The sequence below is a fragment of the Argentina silus genome, assembly GCF_951799395.1.
Source record: "Argentina silus genome assembly, chromosome: 15".
NCBI lineage: Eukaryota > Metazoa > Chordata > Actinopteri > Argentiniformes > Argentinidae > Argentina > Argentina silus.
Window position 1 is genome coordinate 15,004,523 of NC_139669.1, and position 12,024 is coordinate 15,016,546.

Here is a 12,024-nt window from a genome sequence, read left to right on the forward strand (position 1 = left end):
TAAGGCAAACTTTGATTCATGTATAACAGTAGAGGCTGGCGGAGGTAGAATTTTGTAGGACGCACTCATTGTAATGCATGGAATGGAATGAGGAATCCTATCAAACATGTGTGATTTCTACTTCCACCAGCCTCTCCTGATGTATAATAATTCTCAGAACTCTAAGAAATTGCGCCTGGAATATTTGTGGAATAGTGCAATCCAATTTGTAATATTCCTAATGTATTTTTGAAAGAAATGGTATCAGAAAACCAGTTCACACCTTCAAGACGTAACATGGTGTGGTGTTGATGTTGGTGTCAGGAGTGTGAGAAGACAACGTGGCGGAGCTCTATAATGGTGAACACCACCAACATCTGGATCCCAGAGGTGGAGGAGGAGGACGGAGGGAACTACACCTGCGAGCTCAAGTATGGCAGCAGGGTGGTGAGGAGGACAACCGAGCTCAAAGTCACAGGTAGGCGTGCGCGTGTGTGTGTGTGTGTGTGTGTGTGTGTGTGTGTGTTGGTAGGGTGGGGGTGTGCATGCGTCCACGTACAGTATCAGTCAAAGGTTTGGACACACCTTGCCAAGAGTGTGCAAAGCAAAAGGTGGCTACTTTGAAGAATCTAAAATATAAAACATATTCTGGTTTGTTTAACACTTTTTTGTTTACTACATAATTCCATGTGTTCCTTCTTAGTTTTGATGTCTTAAATATTAATCTACAATGTAGAAAATAATTTAAAAAAATAAAGAAAAACCATTGAATGAGAAGGTGTGTCCAAACTTTTGACTGGTACTGTGTGTGTGTGTGCGTGTGCGTGCGTGCATGCGTGCGCAGGCTCACATGAGGGCATGTGTTTTGCGTGCTTTTGTTTTCTGTTGATGTGAATCCTAATGCATACGCTATGTGTACAGTACAGTGACAAAAAAAACGTTTGACAGTTGGCCACAACAATTATTCAAAGTAACTTGCAGTCAACTGCAGTGAATGGTGAACGGAAACTGTTTACATCAACGTGTGAAATGGAGGATGCGCTTGCAGTCTTCTACTCAGTATTCTATGCCTACTTCCTCTCAAGGTCTGTGAGACATCAGACATGAGACACGCGCTCTGTGTAAACCGGATGCGCCGCAGCCAAGCTCGTACGATTCAATTCATCACTAGAGGATAGTGGAGCGTCACTGTGTTGTCTGCACGCTGGGGCCCCTCGGTCTATAAATGCTGGCATCCACTGTGACGTGAGATGGATTTATTTATGCACATTTTGGGCTTGTGCCTCTTCCACCTCTGCCATGCAGCAGAGCAGAGCAGAGCGGGCTGGGATTCCAGGCCACTGCTTCTGACCCTTGGGCTGTGTGCTGGGTCCCGACTGCAGGAGGAGCAGCTGCCAACTGCAGTGTGAAATCAACCCCCCAGCTCATTCACCCTGCCTGCTGACTCCGAGCGGCTCCCCCCCTCGTCTCTGAAACATAGCTGAGCCAATCCACGGCAGCCTGCGGACTGCGCTGGGCTCTGGCGCTACAGTACGCCATTCTACAACCAACACACGAAGGCTGCGCACACTGACTCAGAGGTGGAATTCAGAGAGATAGACAGTCAGTTAACACTGTGAACTATAGTAAAACACACACTTGCAGACACATACTCCGATACACACACAGACACACACACACTCATACACGCACACACACACACACACACACACACACACACATAGAAACACACACACATGGTTCGATAAATAACAATTATGGTTCAATAGATTTAGCATTACAATGCAAAAACAGAGGCGACAGACTCATGTAATCTGCTTAGCTGAAAGACATCTGCTTTGGTAATATGTGAATTGGCAGGGAGAGAATGAGTCATGTCTTGTCAGTTGTTGGTTCACTGACTTGTACCATGATCAGCATTACATTGCTATAATGTTGAAATCATGTCTGCATAATTTTAGTGTTATGTCAGAGGTAGAGTCCACATGATTTCTCACGTGCCGGGGGCAATGACCCTGGGAGGTCAGATGTCATATTAGGATGCTGCTGGTTGGATGGTGAGCTGGGGTCAGACAGGGCCTGTGTTAGCTCCAAGCACACATAGGTCACTCAGTACACTCAGACTTCCAGGGCTCTCTCTAGTGATAATGTACTTGCTCATGAAAACCCTAAAAAAAACACACAATGTCCTCTATTTGGTTACAGTTCAAAGTTACATAGAACACAGTGATATGCACTTGCAGTGATACTATATAGCATAGACTAGGTGAATGAGGCTGCTTGATAAGTTGGGATACTAGAATACTACAATATATGATTTCTATAATGTTATATTACTTAATATTAATTGCTTTGCTTAGGGAGGAATATAAATAGTTTGGGGTTTTTTTCAGGTTTTTTTATTATACTCTTTTTCTGACATATGTCCTGTAATAGTGTAGCCATGTTTATTTCACCATCCTTACAAGTGACATGGTAAGAGGCAGCAAGCCCCTCAAGCTGCCTGCAAGGCCAATCTGCTACTGCATGGCCTGCAGTGTAGTCACTACTACACTCAGAGAGAGAGAGAGAGAGAGAGAGAGAGAGAGAGAGAGAGAGAGAGAGAGAGAGAGAGAGTGTGGCGTGAGTGTGAGTGTGCGTGTGTGTGCGGTGGGGGGTAAGTTGCAAAGCCATGGCAAGGGCTCAGATTTATATCCAAAACCACCATGACCAAAAAAAAAGCCTCTCTCTCTCACATTGTCAGTACCCTGGTCATAAATATTTCAAAATGCATTTCAAAGTAAAATCCCTCTTATGAAAGAACATTGAGTTCAAGCTAAATTTAACAGTCGTTGCTGTCACCGCGAGAGGTGAGTTACCATGGTCATGCGTCTCCGAGCCTCATTGGAATATTGTAACACCTCTCTCAGCCGGTTAAGTCAACAATGAGCGGGGATTATGGGCCTGTGTCCTCTCTCATCATCGCAGCGAGGGTTGCCAGTTCTGCCTGGGACTTCAGACTCTCCACTACCCTTTTTACCCCGGTGGGAACCCCATGACCTATTTGGCTGTGTTCACATGGGCTTTCTCAGCTATCTTCCCCCAGATCAGCTTGACTATTTGTCTCTTCTTGGAGAGAGCAGAATGAACAGCAAGAAAAACTATCTTTGGGGCCTTTTGGGATGTGGTTGGTATGAATCCACTCATTAAGGGGAGATAGAGGAGTACTGTACTAAGGAGCAGCTGAAAGTGTGAATACATGGAAGAGTAGGACAGCATTATAAGTCACATCCAAAACAAATGGGCCAGTACAGTTGTTATATGGTAATACAGAGTAGGCCTATGATTCTAAAAGAATGTTGCACAAAATGTCCTCAAGGAGGATAAGGTTATTCATGAAATATTAAGCAGAGTGCAGAACTAACAGAAGAGATGCATGATTCTAACCTTGATGGCTAAGATTGAAATGGTGTTTGTTTTTGGTGAGAGAAACATGCAACTCCCAACAGAAACAGTTAAAGTGCTCTCATAAGCACCACATTAACGATTTAAGACACTTTCCATGAACTGATTAGTAGATTACAGCATAGGTCAATCTGACCATGCTTGAAAAGGTTTGAGAAATACTGACATACTGAATACTTTATGCTTGTAAATGGTAGCCTGGATAGACGACTGAATTTTGCCCCATTTTACTTCACTCAATATCAGTCTGGAACTGCCTTTATTGAAACACTTTTTGCCTGTATCATTAATGAGGAGTCAATCAGAAGATAAAACATAGTCATACAGTAATACAAAATCATGCTGTCTGGCCATGAATATGAGATACTGTATCACATTACAAGCAAGTTAAGCAGAGACATTAAATTTGGAGTTATCACTTAAGCAGATTGAAGTGGTGACATAGAGTATCTAAATGTGTGTGGGGTTTGTTCCTGTAGAGGAGAGAGAACATAGAGTAAGAAATACATAATCGAAACAATGACCCAGAAACTCCCATTCACATCAACCTTCCTTTATGGGTGGATCAGCAGCCATCTTTGCTGTACCAATTTTAGGTTGAAATAATATTACTTCTCAACTGACATTGTAACTACAGTAATTGCCATGGTCTGAGGGGGATATGACCGTTGTATCGATTCTATTTCTATTTCTATCAAGTCTCCCATGATGTCTCTGAGTGTATGGGGCTTTAAGCAGAGGGGAGAGGGACGAAGGAAAAAGAACTTCAAGTATGTGATAATGAGCTGAAGAGAAAGAGCAGGATGTATGGGCTGTCATGAGACACCGCCATGTCCTGTTTGTCTTCATATACTACATGACGCCGCTGGACGATAAACACATTTGTTTCGGAGGAGTCAAGAGGACAGTCTTTGGGACTTGCGCTCACGTCAAATAACCCCACGTCTTGTCAGGACACACGCGGCGGGACCTCGCCTCAATTGTGGCGTGACAGAGGCGGAGAAGAGAGGAGAGGAGAGGAAAAGAGCGCCAGTCACTCTCTCTTACTGCACACGTGCCAGAGGAGGTTACTGTAGTTACCTTTCACACTCTGGGCAGAGAGACAGAAAGTCTTTACTCTGGACCGAGGTCTTGCCTCTAAACCTGAGGATGGACCCAGAGGCTTGTTCCTTTGTTCGTGCTGTCCATATCACACCCTAAGAGAATTTGCCTGTAAGTGGTGTGAAGTTTACAATCTATTAGCTACAAACATGATCCATATTGAGTTAGATCTGCATAGTTGAATCTGGTCCCATTTTAGAAGGTTTTATAAAGCCTTCATTAAGCTTTTATAAGTGCTTATGCTTAGCAAATGGTGTCACATGCTGTTCATAAGCTATAATTGTGGCCTTTGGCAAAGTGCCAGATGAAAGGACCTGTTACAACACCCTTTATATCCTGAGAATAAAATCAATTATGCTGACCTTATACCGGCCATTCAAAGGATATAATTAAAATGGGACCTTGAATCTCTAGACAGAGGAACTTGAAGTTTCGGCAGCAATCTAGTTTCTCCCTGCTGTTGGATAACCTCAATACTAGAGATCCTCCATACACGCTTGTCCTAGTGGATGTCTACTAATATGCATAAACGTCGGCTCAGTTGACAGAAGGAGTGGAAGTGAAGACTCATTGTCTGTGGTAATAGCTTTAATGAACCTGGCACAGAGAGTCGTCAGAGACCTCTCTGGGTCAAGAGACATGTATTATTTGAAGGTGAGTTGATACCCAGTGATTACCGATGGAAGGAGCGCAGTGGGGACTCTTCAATTTGATTCACTCACTGAGTTGGAAAATTAGAGGCATGAATAGGCTCATTTGTCCATCGACAGGAAACAGTCTTACCCACTGGTCAAGCTAATTGCATTATATCACCTAGAGATATTTCCCAAGAATAGTTTTGGGTTTTCCAGTTTGTTGACTCAAAAAAAAAAAAAAAGACATTCTTTGAAGAAAAATAGAGCAGATATGCAAATGTGTTGATACAGCCAGTCAGACGTAAGAACTTTGTTACAATAACTACTTTCACAACTTATCCATTTTCAAAGAGAGTTACATGTCTTTATGTTTCATCTCAAATATGCAAATTGGAACTGATAACAGATTAAAGAGAGCTAATGTGGTGTTCCAAAACGGAGTGCCCTGTTTCTAAAATAGCGTTTATAAACCGCTTCTGTGTTTAAATCCAGAACCCATCACATGCTCTTTGCATTTCATGGAAACGCTGCCATTGAAGGGAAATTGCTGGAGTTTGTCACAATGCAGGAACCCCCCTCCTCTCCTGGTGTTCCTTATCTTTGCTTTTCTTTTCATTAGAATTCACAGCATGTCAAGATAAGCAGACGGCCCAGTTGCTCTGCCAATTCTAATGAAGACAGCATTATTAAAAGGGGGGCGCCCTGTAATATTATTGACTAATAGTTTAATAATGAAATCAACATTAATAGATCATTACCATTCATAGTGGATCCCCGTGGATAATTGGTTAGTCAATGCAGCCAAATTATAGCCTCACTATTGTGTGGCTCATGTCGCAAGTGACCCGGGGTTGACTTGGAGTTTTTAAATGGCATATTGGCATTGATTTTAAGTCTCTATTACTTAACATGACAAGGTTGTGAATAAGAATTCTGTCATCTTCTTTGCTGTTCTCTTTCTTTTTCTCTCTCTCTTTCTCTTTCTTTCTCTCTCTCTCTCTCTCTCTCTCTCTCTCTCTCTCTCTTCCATTTTGAAAGCTTTGGACGAGCTTGTCACGTTGAATATCATTAGACTTGGGCCAGTGATAGTTTTGTGTCACACAGCTTTTGGTAAAAACATTTAATTAACCTCAACGTTATTGACATCTTAATACAGTAGCAGCCTCTTTTCAGTGTCTGTCAAGCTTTTGTCTTCTGTTTTGAACATTTCTTTAAGTGCCACCTCTTTGTCAACTTTGTGTTTGCTACATTCAAATCCCCCTCAGTTGCTGCTGCTTCTCTTTCATTGTGACACAGAATAGTCCGAAGATTGAAAAAGACCTTCAGTCTTCTCTTCAAAAATGTGGCACAGCTTGTTCTATATATCGATTAATTCCCTGCGATTGTTACAATTCACTGACCCTGTTATTACCTTCAACCGCCACGCTTGATTCCAACCGTAGATCCACCCAACTGGCACCATGGGGGATGAATCTCTGTTCCCCCCCCCCCCCCCCTCCTAGTGCTTGTGTAACAGAGCACAGCACAAATGCCTGTCTTACAGACAGTTCTGACAGCTGGATTCTTTTCTCCACTAACTTTTGTTCCACACTCAGAGAAAAGACAACGTTATCTCTGCACAGCACACTAAAGCTGAGAATCATAGCTGCCACGCAACAAATTCCCAGGAGATACTTGAATACGGGTTTATATCATGGATTGTTCACCTTTATGCTCTTATCAAAGTGCTTTTTTTACATGACACAGATTTAGCTGACATGTTTTCAGCCTGTAGAACATATTCAGGTTGTATGCTTTCACATACAACACAGAAACTAGCTTCCACTTCCTTTGCAACGTTAACAATGATAATGCATTTATTTCCTCTAATTGAGAAGTTAAAGGCATAGTCCACTATTTTTAAGTTTGACCTTATTTATTTTATTTCCTTAACACTACTTTAATTCATTGGGCAGTTATCTCCCGGTTAGCATGTTTAGCAAAATCAAGTAAGCTATCCAATTAAAGCCAAGTTACCAGTCCATATTGAACGAGCCTTTATGGGCTGACTTTACAGAGAGCGGCTCGTTGGCTCTCTGAGTTGCCATCCAATCACACTGTTGTGCACTACTCATTTGTCACCCTGATAGAAAGCTATTATTGCAGGCCCTGCCGCCATGGAGTAATGGTCTGCTTTGCCGCTCTAAGAGACTTGAGCTCGTAATGTGGACATTTACATCCACCTATACATCCCATTACACTCTTTCAATTGTTCTCCTGATCGCTCATTAGCAACAGCAAAGCTGAGTGCTTAAACAAATTGAATTCCTATAAACCTAGGACAAGGATCGCCATTTTCGTTTGGTCCAGTTCCACCGAAAGATGCAAGAGACAATAATTGATCATCTTTATCTTGCAGGGCAGCATATTGTCACTCAACTCACTGCATGTAGCCACCACAAACAGTAAAAGAGCACAAAAAAGTTTGCTGAATTGTTTGGTAATGCTGGGATTTACCCACATGCACACAAACAATACCCTCCAAGCCCATCTCGGAAATAACAAGGTACAGTAGGTCCCTCCCAGAGGGCTCTTCCTATCTCCTGTTTTGGCTTCGAGAGAGAGAGAAAGCGGGAAACAGCAGATTAACTTTTCTTCTATGGTATAGTGTGGATTTAGAGGAAGGTATTGGTGGGGTGCAGAGTGGAGCGAGAGAATGAGGGAGAAATAGTCCCATTATGCTGCAGTGTCATCCCCAATGTCACTGCAGTAACACTTCAGCAATTCTCTAAATGGCAGAGCGTTGGAGCACAGATTGATATACACTGATGTGCAATGACAGTGTGATTTATAGCGGAGCCAGCAACCTTCTCCCTACAAGCCGGGGCAGAGCAGGGGCGAGGCGGGATGGCCCAAGATGAGTCAGCGCTTTCTCCTTTTACCACCACACACAACTGGAAAGTGACCAATTAATATGCTTTTATTTCCCTCAATGTCTGTGATGTTGTGATTTCCTTCCTTTGACACATGCAACACAGATATGTGTGGTATGATATACAACAACACAAATTCTAAAATTCGAACTATGTATTAGGGAAAAGAAAATGCCCTATTTGTAATCATTGAATTGTACTTTCAATTCACTGTACTTCCTGAATTGACTGAATTGAATTCAGTTGTTAGGGTGCAAGGAAATCCCTTGGGCCCAACTTGAATACTTTAAATAAAAGTAGACATGTAGTATGTTCGATTCCGGAGTCAACCAAGGTTTACCATTGCACAATCTTTCTCTGTCTCAAACTCCCTCAGATAAGGTGTTTTCGAGCAACCATTTTATAGGGACAGCAACACATGCACAGTTCAATAACAAGAGGCCACCGTTTAGGTTAGTGTGGCCTTACACCAAAATCAGCGCCTCCCCACCAATAGATCTGAGAATCTGGGGGATAGGTATAACCAGCACCATACTGACTGGCTGTCTTGATCCGTACCGTTACTACATAAAATAAATTAGTATAATACTGATCATAACAGAATCATTGAACAGTGTATGACTGAACAAAATATAATCATCATGACATGGTTGTACTGATTATTATATATTGATTATAAGAATATAATAAATGACATCTGAGAAATCTGTCTCCCCTCACACAGTGACCGCTTTGCAGCTGAACAACATTGGAATAGCTCGGCAAGCAGATGTCCAACTAAGCTGCTTAGATTCATTCAGATAATAACAATGGCAACTTCGGCCGTACAAAAAAACAAAACACTCTTCTGCAAGTTATCCTCTCACTTTCTTCGTCTCTGAACGTGTTCTGAGTTGTGTCAGTTAGTCCAGACGGCCTCTGAGTGTCTCAGGACCGAGATTTGGCCCAACGCCGGAGAGGCAGATCTACTCTGTGAACCTCCATCTCTCCAGCTTTTGTTTAAACTTTAATTCACCTTTTCACATGTCATCCCTTCCTTTTAATAGTTAATTACTGCAAGTGCTCGTCTCGTTGCTGGTGGGCCCCAAAGAAGAAGTGTTTACCTCACACAAACTGTCAAAACAAATTGGTCTTCCCATGTAGCTTATAGTCACCGGTGACTAGGCTACTATAATATTATTATGTGCCTAATGGCATTGATTTAATATTCAGTGGAGAGCAATGCAAAGCCCTGTTAGAAGAGGTTTACACTCTTCTTCACTCGGTCACTTCTCCACATAGCAAAGTTGCTAAGAAATGCTGTCATCCGCCCGTCTTGTAAGCCCAGCAATAATACTCTAACTATAATATTCAATCCAAGTTATGTTTTGGGTAAAGGGCGTGTGTGTGTGCTATTTTCAATTTGTATTTGTTACAATATTTTAATAGCGTGTATGCATATTGATTGGCACTTTATCTTCATGGTGGCTTGCAGAAGTTTCTCTTCTATCTCTTCATTAGTTTTATGTCACTTTGCCTACTTTAGGGTCTTCAATAGGGCACCAGTGGCTGGCCTGGCCCTCGTTCTCCGCGCCTGGAGAGTGAGATTATCGACAGATTCACACATTACGATTCTCTGCATGGGCCGATGGCTTCCCGGCATAGATAAATGAGCTGCTGGCCCTGTGCTGGGGTGCAGAGGTGAGGCCACAGGATAGCGAAGTGAAGGCACTGTCACTGCAGCCCATTCTTAGGTGTGTGTGTGTGTGTGTGTGTGTGTGTGTGTGTGTGTGTGTGTGTGTGTGTGTGTGTGTGTGTGTGTGTGTGTGTGTGTGTGTGTGCGTGTGTGTGTGTGTGCGCGCTTGCGTGCCTGTGTGTGTGTACATGTGTGTGTGTGTGCCACTCAGTCTGCTTTTGTTATCTCTGTCCTGGGGGTCAGAGGTGCAGCACATACCTTGCGGGAACTCTGGATTTTTCCTTGATCCTCTCCACTGGGCCACAGTGTGTATGTCCTGAGTGTGGAGCGGGCCCGGTGGGGGAGGTTGAAGGTGAGGTGGTAGGTGATGGTGAACAAACGTGTTGGGACCTCCTCTGAGAATGAAACAACCTAATAAACCACAAGATTCCCTCATGAAAGGAGGATCCCTCCCATTCTAACATATACCCCTCATTTCCCCAGTTGGAAAGGCACAGACTCCTCCATACCATACCTACACAGGAGAGAAAAGTGTTCACCTCTCTGACTCAAGCTGTGGTTGCCACAGTAAGCTCCAGTTACAGTAGACCACAGGGAGATAGATTGTGTGAGATGTGCTGTGGGAGCCCAGCCACTGCTGGGTGTGGAGACTGCAGCCAGCCCCTACTCTGGCAGCCAAGACTCTGGGCCTGGAGGACACAGAGCACCCCCGGCCTGGCCCTGCAGTACCCTGGTCCCAGCCTCCCTTCTCAAATAATGGGAAAAGTAAATTGGAGCCGAGGTTTAATCGCCGCACGGAAGACTTCATAAATAAGTGGATTATGAAAGCAGCAATCACCTGCTAATTCTGCTCTAAAATGACTTTCATCATAAAGGGGCTTGCTTTTTTCCCCCCATATTCAGCCTGATCCAGGGATTATACCATGGTAATAGTATTACACAGGGGCGGGCGGCGGGGGGGTGGAGAGAGGCATATAGGGGGCGTGGTGGGGTGCTGCCACATCAAGTCATGGGTAGATTCCAAAGTAGAAATGGACTGTCAGGAGGCCTTTATTTAAGAGAACCAGTGACTCTGTGCCAAAAAGAAAGGTTAAAGGAGGGAGGCTCTGAGGGTGGGAGACCTGCTGTGGTCCATCCGATCCGGCGTGATGCTCTCCAGATAAAACACAGATTTATTCACTCTCGGTAATGAGCTGGATAATTAATAACACTGACATCCATCACTTTCTCAACAAGCCCATTGTCTTGGAAATTGCTGCTTGAATCCATTCCTGCCAATGAAGCAGGTAGTGAATGTGAATCGACCGTGAGGTAATGAAGCGTGGGATTATTCAAGCGCACTTTATTAAAAAAGCTAATAGTTTCTCTCTTTTAATTTGGTGCATCATAAAATGAACCGAGAGAGTACATAATAATGGTTGAGTCTTATGATCTGTAAATACATTACAGGCTGACATTTGTTTCTGGATAGAAAATATATTTTGGGTTTCATTACCCGTTAATTAATTCTAGTTTTGGTTGCAAATGACTTTGGATTTCATATAGATCCGACTGCTGTGGGCCAATGAAGTTTGCCTTAGCTTGAACCACAACACCAATGCCTGTGTTTCTCCATAGCTGCATAGATAATATATGTGGAAATAACATCTGTTGAACCATATCCCCTCAGGTTGTCCAAGCTGTTACAACAATAACATTTCCAATGTCCCATTGCGATTGAAGTGCTTTTTCAGGCAGACTCCAATTGTTCAGACTGTGACTTGGTCACTGTACCCTCCCACTCACGGCCTGGTCTACAGTCCCACACGCCGCCTGGTCCGAGCCCGCATGACTGCACCCCCCACGCCCAGGCAGCTAGCTATCTTACCAGAGGGCCAACTCATATCATACTGTAGTTCTGTGTCAGGGGTGGATGACACAGAGGCCTCCATGACAGACACTATTTTAGACAGTGGTAGATGAAGAAACTATCTTTCATGACATCAAGGTAAACAACTCTGAGATCACTCAGTTAGGCTTTTCAGATACAGTATAGCTAATACACATATTTCCAAAGGAAAAACGTTCTCAACTATATTAATGGTAGTGCTTTTTTGGGTTGACATTATGTTGTGGAATGGAAGGGAAGGATTCATGGTGCTATTTTTGCGGCATTGGTTTTGCAGCATGTAATGAATCATTCATCCCAATGATGTAAGGAGGTCAATGTTTAGTCACCCCCTCTCAGCCAAACACCAGTCTAGATTACAGCACGCAACTTCAAAGTAGCGTGAATGAG

At 43.3% G+C, this 12,024-nt stretch overlaps 1 protein-coding gene across 1 annotated transcript in view; it reads left to right on the forward strand.

Annotated features, from left to right (window-relative positions):
- Window positions 1–12,024, forward strand: part of il1rapl2 (interleukin 1 receptor accessory protein-like 2) — a gene marked incomplete at both ends in the record, with an annotated part of 142,219 nt that overhangs the window by 83,025 nt on the left and 47,170 nt on the right. The window contains one exon of the mRNA XM_083686394.1: window positions 304–457. Within this exon, the coding sequence (XP_083542520.1) occupies window positions 304–457 (154 nt within the window). The remainder of the gene's footprint in view (window positions 1–303; window positions 458–12,024) is intronic.